The sequence below is a fragment of the mitochondrial genome of Oncorhynchus gorbuscha, assembly GCF_021184085.1.
Source record: "Oncorhynchus gorbuscha mitochondrion, complete genome".
NCBI classification, from domain to species: domain Eukaryota; kingdom Metazoa; phylum Chordata; class Actinopteri; order Salmoniformes; family Salmonidae; genus Oncorhynchus; species Oncorhynchus gorbuscha.
Window position 1 is genome coordinate 1 of NC_010959.1, and position 16,785 is coordinate 16,785.

The 16,785-nt window shown below is 45.6% G+C and overlaps 13 protein-coding genes across 13 annotated transcripts, besides 26 other annotated features; 12 read left to right on the top strand and 1 right to left on the bottom strand. All coding sequences in view use genetic code 2, as the record gives it.

Annotated features, from left to right (window-relative positions):
* Positions 1-1,131: a D loop (control region).
* Positions 1,132-1,199, top strand: a tRNA (tRNA-Phe).
* Positions 1,200-2,146, top strand: an rRNA (s-rRNA).
* Positions 2,147-2,218, top strand: a tRNA (tRNA-Val).
* Positions 2,219-3,896, top strand: an rRNA (l-rRNA).
* Positions 3,897-3,971, top strand: a tRNA (tRNA-Leu).
* On the top strand, positions 3,972-4,946 carry ND1 (NADH dehydrogenase subunit 1). The gene has a single exon. It carries the CDS (start codon positions 3,972-3,974, stop codon positions 4,944-4,946), a length of 975 nt encoding a protein of 324 aa, YP_001974501.1.
* Positions 4,947-4,949: 3 nt separating this feature from the next.
* Positions 4,950-5,021, top strand: a tRNA (tRNA-Ile).
* Positions 5,019-5,089, bottom strand: a tRNA (tRNA-Gln).
* Positions 5,089-5,157, top strand: a tRNA (tRNA-Met).
* On the top strand, positions 5,158-6,207 carry ND2 (NADH dehydrogenase subunit 2). Its single transcript has one exon. The coding sequence runs from the start codon at positions 5,158-5,160 to the stop codon at positions 6,205-6,207; it is 1,050 nt and encodes a 349-aa protein (YP_001974502.1).
* A 2-nt stretch (positions 6,208-6,209) lies between these two features.
* Positions 6,210-6,289, top strand: a tRNA (tRNA-Trp).
* Position 6,290: 1 nt separating this feature from the next.
* Positions 6,291-6,350, bottom strand: a tRNA (tRNA-Ala).
* Position 6,351: 1 nt separating this feature from the next.
* Positions 6,352-6,424, bottom strand: a tRNA (tRNA-Asn).
* Positions 6,425-6,458: an origin of replication (OriL).
* Positions 6,459-6,524, bottom strand: a tRNA (tRNA-Cys).
* Positions 6,525-6,595, bottom strand: a tRNA (tRNA-Tyr).
* Position 6,596: 1 nt separating this feature from the next.
* COX1 (cytochrome c oxidase subunit I) lies at positions 6,597-8,147 on the top strand. The gene has a single exon. It carries the CDS (start codon positions 6,597-6,599, stop codon positions 8,145-8,147), a length of 1,551 nt encoding a protein of 516 aa, YP_001974503.1.
* Positions 8,148-8,218, bottom strand: a tRNA (tRNA-Ser).
* A 3-nt stretch (positions 8,219-8,221) lies between these two features.
* Positions 8,222-8,296, top strand: a tRNA (tRNA-Asp).
* Positions 8,297-8,310: 14 nt separating this feature from the next.
* COX2 (cytochrome c oxidase subunit II) lies at positions 8,311-9,001 on the top strand. Its single transcript has one exon. A coding segment is annotated over exon 1 (691 nt).
* Positions 9,002-9,075, top strand: a tRNA (tRNA-Lys).
* Position 9,076: 1 nt separating this feature from the next.
* Positions 9,077-9,244, top strand: ATP8 (ATP synthase F0 subunit 8). The gene has a single exon. It carries the CDS (start codon positions 9,077-9,079, stop codon positions 9,242-9,244), a length of 168 nt encoding a protein of 55 aa, YP_001974505.1.
* Positions 9,235-9,918, top strand: ATP6 (ATP synthase F0 subunit 6). Its single transcript has one exon. It carries the CDS (start codon positions 9,235-9,237, stop codon positions 9,916-9,918), a length of 684 nt encoding a protein of 227 aa, YP_001974506.1.
* On the top strand, positions 9,918-10,702 carry COX3 (cytochrome c oxidase subunit III). Its single transcript has one exon. A coding segment is annotated over exon 1 (785 nt).
* Positions 10,703-10,772, top strand: a tRNA (tRNA-Gly).
* Positions 10,773-11,122, top strand: ND3 (NADH dehydrogenase subunit 3). The gene has a single exon. A coding segment is annotated over exon 1 (350 nt).
* Positions 11,123-11,191, top strand: a tRNA (tRNA-Arg).
* Positions 11,192-11,488, top strand: ND4L (NADH dehydrogenase subunit 4L). Its single transcript has one exon. It carries the CDS (start codon positions 11,192-11,194, stop codon positions 11,486-11,488), a length of 297 nt encoding a protein of 98 aa, YP_001974509.1.
* On the top strand, positions 11,482-12,862 carry ND4 (NADH dehydrogenase subunit 4). Its single transcript has one exon. A coding segment is annotated over exon 1 (1,381 nt).
* Positions 12,863-12,931, top strand: a tRNA (tRNA-His).
* Positions 12,932-13,000, top strand: a tRNA (tRNA-Ser).
* Position 13,001: 1 nt separating this feature from the next.
* Positions 13,002-13,074, top strand: a tRNA (tRNA-Leu).
* Positions 13,075-14,913, top strand: ND5 (NADH dehydrogenase subunit 5). Its single transcript has one exon. It carries the CDS (start codon positions 13,075-13,077, stop codon positions 14,911-14,913), a length of 1,839 nt encoding a protein of 612 aa, YP_001974511.1.
* On the bottom strand, positions 14,910-15,431 carry ND6 (NADH dehydrogenase subunit 6). Its single transcript has one exon. It carries the CDS (start codon positions 15,429-15,431, stop codon positions 14,910-14,912), a length of 522 nt encoding a protein of 173 aa, YP_001974512.1.
* Positions 15,432-15,500, bottom strand: a tRNA (tRNA-Glu).
* Positions 15,501-15,503: 3 nt separating this feature from the next.
* CYTB (cytochrome b) lies at positions 15,504-16,644 on the top strand. The gene has a single exon. A coding segment is annotated over exon 1 (1,141 nt).
* Positions 16,645-16,716, top strand: a tRNA (tRNA-Thr).
* Positions 16,716-16,785, bottom strand: a tRNA (tRNA-Pro).

Consider the following 16,785-nt stretch of genomic DNA (forward strand, 5'->3'; position numbering starts at 1 on the left):
ACGGCGATATTTCGCACATTTCTAAATGCGGCGATATTTCGCACATTTGTAAATGTTATAACGTGTTAACCCTATGTTATAACTTCACTATGTATAACATTACATGTTATGCATACACCCATATATAATACTGCACGTGAGTAGTACATCATATGTATTATCAACACATATTGATTTTAACCCCTCATATATCAGCACTAACCCAAGGTTTACTATAAGCCAAACACGTGATAATAACCAACTAAGTTGTCTGCAACTGATTAATTGCCACATCAACAAACCTCCAGCTAACACGGGCTCCGTCTTTACCCACCAACTTTCAGCATCAGTTCAGCATCAGTACGGTTTAATGTAGTAAGAACCGACCAACGATTCCATAGTAGGCTAACTCTTATTGATGGTCAGGGGCAAATTTCGTATTAGGTCGCATCTCGTGATTTATTCCTGGCATTTGGTTCCTAAGTCGAGGGCTATCCTTAAGAAACCAGCCCCTGAAAGCCGAATGTAAAGCATCTGGTTAATGGTGTCAATCTTATTGCCCGTTACCCACCAAGCCGGGCGTTCTTTTATATGCATAGGGTTCTCTTTTTTTTTTCTTTCCTTTCAGCTTGCATATACAAGTGCAAGCTAAGAAGTCTAACAAGGTCGAATTAGATCTTGAATTCCAGAGAACCAATGTATAATGTTGGAATGATATTCTATAAAGAATCACATACTTGGATATCAAGTGCATAAGGTCCGTTATTTTCTTCACAGATATCTAAGATCTCCCCGGCTTCTTCCCGGCTTCCGCGCGGTAAACCCCCCTACCCCCCTAATGCTGAAAGATCCTTATGTTCCTGTTAAACCCCTAAACCAGGAAGTCTCAAATCAGCGTAATATTTTTATATTACATTAATAAACTTTTGATGCACTTTATAGCATTTGGCACCGACAGCGCTGTAATGCGTACATTTTCATAATTAGTATACATTAATAAACTTTTGATGCACTTTATAGCATTTGGCACCGACAGCGCTGTAATGCGTACATTTTCATAATTAAAGTATACATTAATAAACTTTTCGGCCCATTTTACACGCCCGGCACCGATAACGCTGTCATCAGCGCCATTTTGCTGCACAGCCCGCTGCTCGCGTAGCTTAACTAAAGCATAACACTGAAGCTGTTAAGACGGACCCTAGAAAGTCCCGCAAGCACAAAGGCTTGGTCCTGACTTTACTATCAGCTTTAACTAAACTTACACATGCAAGTCTCCGCATTCCTGTGAGGATGCCCTTAATCCCCCGCCCGGGGACGAGGAGCCGGCATCAGGCGCGCTCAAGCAGCCCACGACGCCTTGCTAAGCCACACCCCCAAGGAAACTCAGCAGTGATAAATATTAAGCCATAAGCGAAAGCTTGACTTAGTTAAGGTTAAGAGGGCCGGTAAAACTCGTGCCAGCCACCGCGGTTATACGAGAGGCCCTAGTTGATAACTACCGGCGTAAAGAGTGGTTATGGAAAAATATTTAATAAAGCCGAACACCCCCTCAGCCGTCATACGCATCTGGGAGCACGAAGACCTACTGCGAAAGCAGCTTTAATTATGCCTGACCCCACGACAGCTAAGAAACAAACTGGGATTAGATACCCCACTATGCCTAGCCGTAAACCTTGATAAAAATATACAATTGATATCCGCCAGGGGACTACAAGCGCCAGCTTAAAACCCAAAGGACTTGGCGGTGCCTCAGACCCACCTAGAGGAGCCTGTTCTAGAACCGATAACCCCCGTTCAACCTCACCACCTCTTGTTTTACCCGCCTATATACCACCGTCGTCAGCTTACCCTGTGAAGGCCCCATAGTAAGCAAAATGGGCAAAACCCAAAACGTCAGGTCGAGGTGTAGCGCATGGGGTGGGAAGAAATGGGCTACATTCTCTAAATTAGAGCATTACGAACCGCGCTGTGAAATCAGCGTCCGAAGGTGGATTTAGCAGTAAATAGAAAACAGAGAGTTCTCTTGAAACTGGCTCTGAGGCGCGCACACACCGCCCGTCACTCTCCCCAAGTTCAACCTATCCTTCTAACTAAGAAGCTAACCGAACAAAGGGGAGGCAAGTCGTAACATGGTAAGTGTACCGGAAGGTGCACTTGGAATAATCAGAGTGTAGCTAAAATAGTAAAGCACCTCCCTTACACCGAGAAGACATCCGTGCAAATCGGATTACCCTGAGCTGACTAGCTAGCCAACTCACTTGGTCTAACACCACAACATATATACCCCCATAAGATTTAGAATTAAATCAACAAACCATTTTTCCACCTTAGTACGGGCGACCGAAAAGGGAATAATTGAGCAACAGAAAAAGTACCGCAAGGGAAAGCTGAAAGAGAATTGAAATAATCCATTTAAGCCCAGAAAAGCAGAGATTAAATCTCGTACCTTTTGCATCATGATTTAGCCAGCAAACCCGAGCAAAGAGAACTTTAGTCCGGGCCCCCGAAACTAGACGAGCTACTCCGGGACAGCCTATTGCAGGGCTAACCCGTCTCTGTGGCAAAAGAGTGGGACGAGCCCCGAGTAGAGGTGATAAACCTATCGAGCCTAGTTATAGCTGGTTGCTTAGGAAATGAATAGAAGTTCAGCCCCCCGGATTTCTTAGGACCTTAAAGTAAAACTAATATTGTCCCAGAGAAGCCAGGAGAGTTAGTCAAAGGAGGTACAGCTCCTTTGAACAAGGACACAACCTTAACAGGCGGCTAAGGATCATAATTAATAAGGTAACCTGTTACAGTGGGCCTAAGAGCAGCCACCTGCACAGAAAGCGTTAAAGCTCAGACAGACATAAACCTCTTATCCTGATAAGAAATCCCACCCCCTAACCGTACTAAGCCGTTCCATGCCCCCATGGAAGAGATTATGCTAGAATGAGTAATAAGAGAGGACAACTCTCTCCCAGCACATGTGTAAGTCGGATCGGACTCACCACCGACAAATAGCGAACCCAAACCAAGAGGGAAATGTAGACCAGAATAAACACCAAGGAGAGCCTACACCAATAAATCGTTAACCCCACACAGGAGTGCCCCCAGGGAAAGACCCAAAGGAAGAGAAGGAACTCGGCAAACACAAGCCTCGCCTGTTTACCAAAAACATCGCCTCTTGCAAATCAAAGCATAAGAGGTCCCGCCTGCCCTGTGACTATGGGTTTAACGGCCGCGGTATTTTGACCGTGCGAAGGTAGCGCAATCACTTGTCTTTTAAATGAAGACCTGTATGAATGGCATCACGAGGGCTTAGCTGTCTCCTCTTCCAAGTCAATGAAATTGATCTGCCCGTGCAGAAGCGGACATAAGTACATAAGACGAGAAGACCCTATGGAGCTTTAGACACCCGGCAGATCACGTAAATAACCTTGAATTAACAAGTAAAAACGCAGTGACCCCTAGCCCATATGTCTTTGGTTGGGGCGACCGCGGGGGAAAATAAAGCCCCCATGTGGACTGAGGGCACTGCTCCCACAGCCGAGAGCTACAGCTCTAAGCACCAGAATATCTGACCAAAAATGATCCGGCAGACGCCGATCAACGGACCGAGTTACCCTAGGGATAACAGCGCAATCCTCTCCCAGAGTCCCTATCGACGAGGGGGTTTACGACCTCGATGTTGGATCAGGACATCCTAATGGTGCAGCCGCTATTAAGGGTTCGTTTGTTCAACGATTAAAGTCCTACGTGATCTGAGTTCAGACCGGAGTAATCCAGGTCAGTTTCTATCTATGAAGTGATGTTTCCTAGTACGAAAGGACCGGAAAGAAGGGGCCCATGCTTAAGGCACGCCCCACCCCCACCTGATGAAGGCAACTAAAACAGACAAGGGGGCACACCAAAATTGCCTAAAAGAACGGCGCGCTAAGGTGGCAGAGCCCGGTAATTGCGAGAGACCTAAGCCCTCTTACTCAGAGGTTCAAACCCTCTTCTTAGCTATGATCACCACCCTAATCACCCACATTATTAATCCGCTAGCATACATCGTACCTGTTCTGTTAGCAGTTGCTTTCCTGACCCTACTTGAACGAAAAGTCCTTGGGTACATGCAACTTCGAAAGGGGCCAAACATTGTCGGCCCCTATGGACTGCTACAACCCATCGCAGATGGCCTAAAACTATTTATTAAAGAACCAGTTCGACCCTCTACCTCTTCACCTTTTCTATTTCTCGCCACACCTATGCTTGCCCTTACACTTGCACTTACTCTGTGAGCCCCTATACCTATTCCTTACCCTGTCACAGATCTTAACTTAGGAGTACTATTTGTGCTTGCACTATCAAGCCTGGCAGTATATTCCATCCTGGGGTCAGGGTGAGCCTCAAACTCTAAGTACGCTCTAATCGGAGCCCTCCGAGCAGTAGCACAAACCATCTCCTACGAAGTCAGCCTAGGATTAATCTTACTTAGCGTGATCATTATCACAGGAGGATTCACTCTTCAAACCTTCAACGTAGCCCAGGAAAGCATCTGACTACTGGTACCAGCCTGACCACTTGCCGCCATATGGTACATTTCCACCCTCGCTGAAACAAACCGTGCACCATTCGACCTTACAGAAGGAGAATCAGAATTAGTTTCAGGATTCAATGTAGAATATGCTGGAGGACCCTTCGCCCTATTTTTCCTAGCCGAATATGCTAATATCCTTCTAATAAATACACTCTCAGCCGTCCTATTTCTAGGAGCATCTCACATCCCCGCCTTCCCCGAATTAACTGCTCTAAACCTAATAACGAAAGCTGCCCTCCTCTCCGTTGTATTTTTATGAGTGCGAGCTTCATACCCACGATTTCGATACGATCAACTCATACATTTAGTTTGGAAAAGCTTCCTACCCCTCACTCTGGCCCTTGTACTGTGGCATCTAGCACTCCCCATCGCTCTAGCTGGCCTCCCTCCTCAGCTTTAACCTGGAATTGTGCCTGAGTGCTTAAGGACCACCTTGATAGCGTGGCTGATAGGGGTTCAAGTCCCCTCAATTCTAGAGAGAAGGGGCTCGAACCCATCCTCAAGAGATCAAAACTCTTGGTGCTTCCACTACACCACTTTCTAGTAAGGTCAGCTAATTAAGCTTTCGGGCCCATACCCCGAATATGTTGGTTAAAATCCTTCCTTTACTAATGAACCCCTACGTACTTACCATCTTACTTTCTAGTCTTGGACTAGGCACAGTCCTCACCTTTGCCAGCTCCCACTGATTACTTGCATGAATAGGCCTAGAAATTAATACCCTCGCCATTATTCCAATTATAGCGCAACAGCACCACCCCCGAGCAATTGAAGCAACAACCAAATATTTTTTAACGCAAGCAACCGCCGCAGCAATAATCCTTTTTGCTAGCACCACCAATGCCTGATTAGTGGGGGAATGAGAAATCCACCAACTATCCCACCCTTTAGCAACCACAACAGCAATATTAGCCCTTGCCCTAAAGCTTGGACTTGCACCCGTTCACTTTTGACTACCAGAGGTTCTGCAAGGTCTTGAACTCACTACGGGCCTAATTTTATCAACCTGACAAAAACTTGCGCCTTTCGCACTTATAATTCAAGTAGCCCCGACGATCAACTCTTCCCTGCTTGTAGCGATCGGTCTTCTATCAACACTCGTGGGGGGTTGGGGTGGACTTAACCAAACCCAACTACGTAAAATCTTAGCATACTCCTCAATTGCCCACTTAGGCTGAATAGTACTAATCTTACAATTTGCACCCTCACTCACACTCCTCAGCCTCTCCCTGTATATTATCATAACATCTTCAGCATTCCTTACACTAAAAACCAATAATTCTCTAACCATCAACACTTTAGCAATTTCATGAACTAAATCTCCCGCCCTTGCAGCACTAACCGCTCTTGTACTATTATCACTTGGGGGTCTACCCCCTCTCTCAGGCTTTATACCAAAATGACTCATCTTGCAAGAACTAACAAAACAAGGTCTCCCGCTATCTGCCACACTAGCTGCTATAACAGCCCTCCTTAGCCTTTACTTTTACTTACGACTCTGCTACGCCTTAACCCTCACTATCTATCCTAACACCCTAACTGCAACAGCCCCCTGACGCCTCAACTTTACCATAATCACACTACCACTTTCAATTGTTACTATTTTAGCCCTGGGATTACTTCCACTTACACCAGCTGTAACTGCAATATTAACTTTGTAATAAGGGCTTAGGATAGTACTAAAACCAAGAGCCTTCAAAGCTCTAAGCGGGAGTGAAAATCTCCCAGCCCTTGCTAAGACTTGCGGGACTTTATCCCACATCTTCTGAATGCAACTCAAACACTTTAATTAAGCTAAAGCCTTTCTAGGTGGGAAGGCCTCGATCCTACAAACTCTTAGTTAACAGCTAAGCGCTCTATCCAGCGAGCATCCACCTACTTTCCCCCGCCACCGGGGGGGCGAGGCGGGGGAAAGCCCCGGTAAACTTTAGTTTACTTCTTCAGATTTGCAATCTAACGTGTGGTACACCACAGGACTTGATAAGGAGAGGAATTAAACCTCTGTTTATGGAGCTACAATCCACCGCTTGAACCCTCAGCCACCCTACCTGTGGCAATCACACGATGATTCTTCTCAACCAACCACAAAGACATTGGCACCCTCTATTTAGTATTTGGTGCCTGAGCCGGGATAGTAGGCACCGCCCTAAGCCTACTAATTCGGGCAGAACTAAGCCAGCCAGGCGCTCTTCTAGGGAATGACCAGATCTATAACGTAATCGTTACAGCCCATGCCTTCGTTATGATTTTCTTTATAGTCATACCAATTATAATCGGAGGCTTTGGAAACTGATTAATCCCCCTAATGATCGGGGCACCAGATATAGCATTTCCACGAATAAACAACATAAGCTTCTGACTCCTGCCCCCATCCTTCCTCCTCCTCCTTTCTTCATCTGGAGTCGAAGCCGGCGCTGGTACCGGATGGACAGTTTATCCCCCTCTAGCCGGGAACCTTGCCCACGCAGGAGCATCCGTCGACTTAACTATCTTCTCCCTTCATTTAGCTGGAATCTCATCAATTTTAGGGGCCATTAATTTTATTACGACCATTATCAACATAAAACCACCGGCAATCTCTCAGTACCAAACCCCACTTTTTGTTTGAGCTGTGCTAATTACTGCTGTACTTCTACTACTATCCCTCCCCGTTCTGGCAGCAGGTATCACTATGTTGCTTACGGACCGAAATTTAAACACTACTTTCTTTGACCCAGCGGGGGGCGGAGATCCAATTTTATACCAACACCTCTTTTGATTCTTCGGTCACCCAGAAGTATATATTCTTATCCTTCCAGGCTTTGGCATAATTTCACACATCGTTGCATACTACTCCGGTAAGAAAGAACCCTTCGGGTACATGGGAATAGTATGAGCTATAATGGCCATCGGCTTGTTAGGATTTATCGTTTGAGCCCACCACATGTTCACTGTCGGGATGGACGTGGACACTCGTGCCTACTTCACATCTGCCACCATAATTATCGCTATCCCCACAGGAGTAAAAGTATTTAGCTGACTAGCTACACTACACGGAGGCTCGATCAAATGAGAGACACCACTTCTCTGAGCCCTAGGATTTATCTTCCTATTTACAGTGGGCGGGCTTACGGGCATCGTCCTTGCTAACTCTTCATTAGACATTGTTTTACATGACACTTATTACGTAGTCGCCCATTTCCACTACGTACTATCGATAGGAGCTGTATTTGCCATTATAGGCGCTTTCGTACACTGATTCCCCCTATTTACAGGGTTCACCCTTCACAGCACGTGAACCAAAATCCATTTTGGAATTATATTTATTGGTGTAAATTTAACCTTCTTCCCACAACACTTCCTAGGCCTCGCAGGGATACCACGACGGTACTCTGACTACCCGGACGCCTATACGCTATGAAACACTGTGTCCTCAATCGGATCCCTTGTCTCCTTAGTAGCTGTAATTATGTTCCTATTTATTCTTTGAGAGGCTTTTGCTGCCAAACGAGAAGTAGCATCAATCGAAATAACTTCAACTAACGTAGAATGACTACACGGATGCCCCCCGCCCTACCACACATTCGAGGAACCAGCGTTTGTCCAAGTACGAGCATACTAACGAGAAAGGGAGGAATTGAACCCCCATGTGCTGGTTTCAAGCCAACCGCATAACCACTCTGCCACTTTCTTCTATAAGACACTAGTAAAACTAGTCTATTACACTGCCTTGTCAAGGCAGAATTGTGGGTTAAAACCCCGCGTGTCTTAAGCATCTAGCTATAATGGCACATCCCTCACAATTAGGATTCCAAGACGCGGCCTCCCCTGTTATAGAAGAACTTCTTCATTTCCACGACCACGCTCTTATGATTGTTCTTCTTATCAGCACACTAGTGCTTTACATCATCGTAGCAATAGTCTCCACTAAACTTACTAATAAGTATATCCTTGATTCTCAAGAAATTGAAGTCGTTTGAACTATCCTCCCAGCTGTAATCCTCATTCTCATCGCCCTCCCCTCCCTCCGAATTCTCTACCTCATAGATGAAATTAATGACCCGCACCTTACTATTAAAGCAATGGGTCACCAATGATATTGAAGCTACGAATACACAGACTACGAAGACTTAGGCTTTGACTCTTACATAGTCCCCACTCAAGATTTAGTGCCTGGCCAATTCCGTCTTCTAGAAACAGACCATCGAATGGTTGTCCCAGTGGAATCCCCGATCCGAATCCTCGTTTCAGCTGAAGACGTCCTTCACTCCTGAGCCGTTCCTTCCTTAGGTGTAAAAATAGATGCCGTCCCAGGACGATTAAACCAAACAGCCTTTATTGCCTCCCGACCTGGAGTATTCTACGGACAATGTTCTGAAATCTGCGGAGCTAACCATAGCTTCATACCCATCGTTGTTGAAGCAGTGCCCCTAGAACACTTCGAGAAATGATCCACTATAATACTTGAAGATGCCTCACTAAGAAGCTAAATCGGGAACAGCGTTAGCCTTTTAAGCTAAAGATTGGTGGCCCCCAACCACCCCTAGTGACATGCCCCAACTCAACCCCGCCCCCTGATTTGCTATTTTAGTATTCTCATGATTAGTTTTTCTAACTGTTATTCCCCCGAAAGTCCTCGGCCACACCTTCACAAATGAACCTACCTCACAAAGCACTGAAAAAGCTAAACCTGAACCCTGAAACTGACCATGACACTAAGCTTCTTCGACCAATTTATGAGCCCCACATACTTAGGTATCCCACTTATCGCTGTAGCATTAACCCTCCCGTGAATTCTTTTCCCCACCCCTTCTGCCCGATGGCTAAACAACCGCCTAATTACCCTTCAAGGATGATTTATCAACCGGTTTACCCAACAACTTCTTTTACCACTTAATTTAGGCGGCCACAAATGAGCAGCTCTACTAACCTCTCTAATACTATTTCTTATTACCCTAAACATGCTAGGGCTACTTCCATATACATTCACCCCCACCACGCAACTCTCACTCAATATAGGTCTCGCAGTCCCGTTATGACTTGCCACAGTAATCATCGGCATACGAAACCAACCTACCGCCGCTCTAGGTCACCTCTTGCCTGAAGGAACCCCCGTCCCGCTAATCCCTGTACTGATTATCATCGAAACAATTAGCCTTTTTATCCGCCCCCTCGCCCTTGGCGTACGACTTACAGCCAATCTCACAGCAGGCCACCTTCTCATCCAACTAATTGCCACAGCAGCCTTCGTCCTTTTACCTTTGATACCTACAGTAGCAATCCTAACTTCTATTGTTCTATTTCTACTTACCCTTCTTGAAATTGCTGTAGCCATGATTCAGGCCTACGTTTTTGTCCTACTCTTAAGCCTCTATTTACAAGAAAACGTTTAATGGCACACCAAGCACACGCATACCACATGGTTGACCCAAGCCCCTGACCTCTGACCGGCGCAATTGCCGCCCTCTTGCTTACATCAGGCACTGCAGTCTGATTTCACTTCCACTCGCTCACTCTACTAACCCTGGGTAATGTTCTTCTACTTCTCACCATATACCAGTGATGACGGGATATTATCCGAGAGGGTACCTTTCAAGGACACCACACACCCCCGGTTCAAAAAGGGTTACGATATGGCATAATTTTATTTATTACCTCCGAAGTATTCTTTTTCCTCGGCTTCTTCTGAGCCTTCTACCACGCTAGCCTAGCTCCCACACCTGAATTAGGAGGCTGCTGACCCCCCACAGGCATTACTACTTTAGACCCCTTTGAGGTCCCACTTCTTAATACTGCGGTTCTTCTAGCATCTGGTGTTACCGTTACATGAGCCCACCATAGCATCATAGAGGGGGAACGAAAACAAACTATTCAAGCTCTCACCCTTACCATCTTACTGGGATTCTACTTCACTTTCCTACAGGGCATAGAATACTACGAAGCCCCATTTACAATCGCTGACGGCGTATACGGATCCACTTTCTTTGTAGCCACAGGATTCCATGGCCTACACGTAATCATCGGCTCTACCTTTTTGGCCGTCTGCCTTCTACGACAAATTCAATACCACTTCACATCTGAGCATCATTTTGGCTTTGAAGCCGCTGCTTGATATTGACACTTTGTAGACGTTGTGTGACTCTTCCTATACGTCTCTATTTACTGATGAGGCTCATAATCTTTCTAGTATTAATTAGTACGAGTGACTTCCAATCACCTGGTCTTGGTTAAAATCCAAGGAAAGATAATGAACCTAATTACAACGATCATTACTATTACCATCACACTGTCCGCAGTACTAGCCACTATCTCTTTCTGATTGCCACAAATTTCCCCCGACGCAGAAAAGTTATCCCCCTACGAATGTGGATTCGACCCCTTGGGGTCTGCCCGTCTACCCTTCTCTTTACGCTTCTTTCTAATCGCCATCCTCTTCCTCCTATTCGATCTAGAAATTGCCCTCCTCCTCCCCCTACCCTGAGGGGATCAGCTCAATACCCCAACTCTAACACTTATTTGATCCACTGCCGTACTCGCCCTCCTTACTCTTGGCTTAATTTATGAGTGAACCCAAGGAGGCTTAGAATGAGCCGAATAGGCAGTTAGTCCAAAACAAGACCCTTGATTTCGGCTCAAAAGACCATGGTTTAAGTCCATGACCGCCTTATGACACCAGTACACTTCAGCTTTACCTCAGCCTTTATTCTAGGGCTTATAGGACTCGCGTTTCACCGCACCCATCTTCTCTCAGCCCTTCTTTGCCTAGAAGGAATAATGCTCTCTCTATTTATCGCCCTCTCCCTCTGAGCTCTTCAAATAGAAGCAACTGGCTACTCAGTGGCTCCTATGCTTCTCCTAGCATTCTCAGCCTGTGAAGCCAGCGCAGGATTAGCCCTACTAGTAGCAACCGCACGAACACACGGCACAGATCGCCTCCAAAGCTTAAACCTCCTCCAATGTTAAAAATCCTGATCCCCACACTCATGCTCTTCCCAACGATCTGGCTCAGCCCCGCGAAATGACTGTGAACTACATCAATTGCCCAAAGTCTAATCATTGCCCTAGCAAGTTTATCCTGACTTAAGTGATCATCAGAAACCGGATGATCTTCCTCAAACCTCTATCTAGCAACTGATCCTCTGTCAACACCCCTATTAGTATTAACCTGCTGATTGCTCCCCCTTATGATCCTCGCTAGCCAAAATCACCTGTCCCCTGAACCATTAAATCGCCAACGAACCTACATCTCCCTCCTCGTCTCCCTCCAAACATTCCTAATCCTAGCATTCGGGGCCACAGAAATCATTATATTTTACATCATATTCGAAGCCACACTACTCCCGACCCTAATTATTATCACCCGCTGAGGAAATCAAACAGAGCGTCTCAATGCCGGTACCTACTTCTTATTTTATACATTAGCTGGTTCCCTGCCCCTCCTAGTAGCCCTGCTTCTTATACAAAATGATAACGGAACCCTATCTATATTCACCCTGCAATATACACAACCTTTGCACCTTTTAACATGGGGTGATAAACTCTGGTGAGCTGCCTGCCTTTTAGCTTTCCTTGTAAAAATGCCACTCTATGGCGTTCACCTTTGACTTCCAAAAGCCCACGTAGAGGCCCCAATCGCCGGATCTATAATCCTAGCAGCTGTCCTCCTCAAACTAGGGGGGTACGGCATAATACGTATGATAGTTATACTAGACCCCCTCACCAAAGAACTAGCCTACCCCTTTATCGTTTTGGCCCTTTGAGGTATCATTATAACTGGGTCCATCTGCCTTCGTCAAACGGACCTGAAGTCACTAATCGCCTACTCTTCAGTAGGCCACATAGGACTGGTTGCAGGGGGCATTTTGATTCAAACTCCCTGAGGATTCACTGGCGCAATTATCCTCATAATCGCACACGGCCTCGCCTCCTCAGCACTTTTCTGCTTAGCCAATACTAGCTACGAACGCACTCATAGCCGAACCATACTTCTGGCACGAGGAATGCAAATAATTCTTCCCTTAATGACCACTTGATGATTTATCGCTAGTTTGGCTAATCTAGCCCTTCCTCCTCTCCCCAACCTTATGGGAGAACTAATAATCATCACTTCTATATTTAACTGGTCATATTGAACTCTTATTCTCACGGGACTAGGCACACTAATCACAGCAAGCTACTCCCTCTATCTGTTCTTAATAACCCAGCGGGGGCCCCTACCTTCCCATATTATTGCTCTTGAACCCGCCCACACCCGAGAACATCTGCTTATTATTTTACACCTCATCCCGATTATCCTCCTAATTTTAAAGCCTGAACTCATGTGAGGCTGATGTTTCTGTAGATATAGTTTAACCAAGACATTAGATTGTGATTCTAAAAACAGAGGTTAGAACCCTCTTATCCACCGAGAGAAATCTGTTGATATCAGAGACTGCTAATCTTCTGACACCCCAGTTAAATTCTGAGGTTCACTCGTGCTTCTAAAGGATAACAGCTCATCCATTGGTCTTAGGAACCAAAAACTCTTGGTGCAAATCCAAGTAGCAGCTATGCACCCCACTACACTCATCTTAAGCTCATCCCTTTTAATAATTTTTACCCTTCTAATCTACCCCCTCATCACCACTCTCACCCCGACCCCTCAACACAAAAACTGATCCCTTACTCAAGTAAAAACTGCCATCAAAATGGCCTTCCTCGTAAGCTTACTCCCCCTTTTTATCTTCCTAGATCAAGGAACTGAAACTATCGTCACTAACTGGCAATGAATAAACACCACAACCTTTGATATTAACCTTAGCTTTAAATTTGACCACTACTCCATTATTTTTACCCCAATTGCCCTGTACGTAACCTGATCTATTCTCGAATTCGCATCATGGTATATACACGCCGATCCAAACATAAACCGGTTCTTTAAATACCTCCTCCTCTTCCTGATTGCCATAATTATTTTGGTGACCGCCAACAATATATTTCAACTATTCATCGGCTGAGAGGGAGTCGGAATTATATCGTTCCTCCTCATTGGGTGATGGCACGGACGGGCTGATGCTAACACAGCTGCCATACAAGCTGTGATTTATAACCGTGTAGGAGACATTGGACTTATCTTAAGTATAGCCTGGTTCGCAACAAACCTTAACTCCTGAGAAATTCAACAAATATTTGCCTCTTCAAAAGGTCTCGACCTTACACTCCCTCTTATAGGCCTCATTCTAGCCGCCACCGGCAAATCAGCGCAATTTGGACTTCACCCGTGACTTCCTTCAGCGATAGAAGGTCCTACGCCGGTATCTGCCCTACTACACTCCAGCACCATAGTAGTCGCGGGCATCTTCCTGTTAATTCGACTCCATCCTCTAATAGAAAACAACCAAACAGCCCTCACCACTTGCTTATGCCTAGGAGCCCTAACCACCCTATTCACCGCCACCTGTGCCCTAACACAAAATGATATTAAAAAAATTGTCGCATTCTCTACATCCAGCCAACTAGGACTTATAATAGTCACCATCGGACTTAATCAGCCACAGCTAGCCTTTCTCCACATCTGCACTCACGCATTCTTCAAAGCAATACTTTTCTTATGTTCCGGCTCAATTATTCACAGTTTAAACGACGAACAAGATATTCGAAAAATAGGAGGCATACACAACCTCACCCCATTTACTTCCTCCTGCCTTACAATCGGAAGTCTTGCACTCACCGGCACCCCCTTCTTAGCAGGATTTTTCTCCAAAGATGCTATTATTGAAGCCTTAAACACATCCCACCTCAACGCCTGGGCCCTCACTCTTACCTTACTAGCCACCTCATTCACCGCCATTTATAGCCTCCGAGTTATCTTTTTCGTCTCCATAGGACACCCCCGCTTTACGACAACGGCCCCCATTAATGAAAATAATCCATCCGTAATTAACCCTATCAAACGACTAGCCTGAGGAAGCATCATTGCAGGACTACTAATTACCTCAAATTTCCTCCCCACCAACACACCCGTAATAACTATGCCCACCCACTTGAAACTGGCCGCTCTCCTAGTTACCATCTTAGGCCTTATCATTGCATTAGAACTTGCATCACTAACTAGCAAGCAATTTAAAACTACGCCCAACCTTATTACACACAACTTCTCCAACATACTTGGATTCTTCCCCGCTATCATCCACCGATTAACCCCCAAACTAAACTTAACTTTAGGACAAGCCATTGCCAGCCAAATGGTTGATCAAACATGATTTGAAAAAGTAGGCCCGAAAGGAATTATTTCAACTCACCTACCCATAGTCACAACAACAAGTAACATCCAACAAGGCATAATCAAAACATACCTCACTCTATTTTTCCTTTCGACAACCCTAGCTGTCCTACTGACACTAACCTAGACTGCTCGAAGCGCCCCTCGACTCAACCCCCGTGTCAATTCCAGCACCACAAAAAGTGTTAGCAGCAGTACCCAAGCACACGCAATTAACATTCCCCCTCCATGAGAGTACATCAGCGCCACCCCGCTCGTATCCCCACGCAAGACAGAAAGCTCCTTAAACTCATCCACCACTGCTCATGAAGTTTCATATCATCCACCCCAAAATAACCCTGCCACTAATATCACCCCCGCCATGTACACTACCACATAACCTAAAACCGAACGATCCCCTCAAGACTCAGGAAAAGGCTCAGCAGCTAAAGCTGCTGAATAAGCAAATACCACAAGCATTCCCCCCAAATAAATCAAAAATAATACCAAAGATAGAAAAGACCCCCCGTGACCCACCAAAACACCACAACCTACACCTGCTGCTACAACCAATCCCAAAGCAGCAAAGTAGGGCGCAGGATTGGATGCAACAGCTACAAGCCCTAAAACCAACCCTAAAAGAAATAAAGACACAAGATAAGTCATAATTCCTGCTCGGACTTTAACCGAAACTAATGACTTGAAAAACCACCGTTGTTATTCAACTACAAGAACCTAATGGCCAACCTCCGAAAAACCCATCCTCTCCTAAAAATCGCTAATGACGCACTAGTCGACCTCCCAGCACCATCTAACATCTCAGTCTGATGAAACTTTGGCTCACTCCTAGGCTTATGCCTAGCCACCCAAATTCTTACCGGGCTATTCCTAGCCATGCACTACACTTCCGACATTTCAACAGCTTTTTCCTCTGTCTGCCACATCTGCCGAGATGTCAGCTACGGCTGACTAATTCGTAACATCCATGCTAACGGAGCATCTTTCTTTTTTATTTGTATTTATATGCATATCGCCCGGGGACTTTATTATGGATCATACCTATACAAAGAAACCTGGAGTATCGGAGTTGTACTTTTACTTCTCACTATAATAACTGCATTCGTAGGCTACGTCCTCCCGTGAGGACAAATGTCCTTCTGAGGGGCCACTGTAATTACAAACCTTCTTTCCGCTGTTCCCTATGTGGGCGGCGCCCTAGTACAATGGATTTGAGGCGGATTCTCCGTTGATAACGCCACCCTAACACGATTTTTCGCCTTTCACTTTCTATTCCCTTTCGTCATCGCAGCTGCTACAGTCCTTCACCTCCTATTCCTTCATGAGACAGGATCTAACAACCCGGCAGGGATTAACTCCGATGCCGATAAAATCTCGTTTCACCCTTACTTCTCGTACAAAGACCTCCTCGGGTTCGTAGCCATACTTCTTGGTCTAACATCATTAGCCCTATTTGCACCAAACCTCTTAGGAGACCCAGACAATTTTACGCCCGCTAACCCACTGGTCACCCCGCCTCATATCAAGCCCGAGTGATATTTCCTATTCGCTTACGCAATTCTACGTTCTATCCCCAACAAACTGGGAGGAGTACTCGCCCTTTTATTCTCCATCCTTGTCCTTATGGTTGTCCCCATTCTACACACATCTAAACAACGAGGATTAACCTTTCGACCACTAACCCAATTCTTATTTTGAGCTTTAGTAGCAGATATACTCATCCTAACCTGAATCGGAGGCATACCCGTAGAACATCCGTTCATCATTATCGGCCAAGTTGCCTCAGTAATCTACTTCGCCATTTTCCTAGTTCTTTCTCCCTTAGCCGGCTGGGCAGAAAATAAAGCCCTCCAATGAGCCTGCCCTAGTAGCTCAGCGCCAGAGCGCCGGTCTTGTAATCCGGAAGTCGGAGGTTAAAACCCCCCCTAGTGCTCAGAAAGAGGAGATTTTAACTCCCACCCTTAACTCCCAAAGCTAAGATTCTAAATTAAACTACACTCTG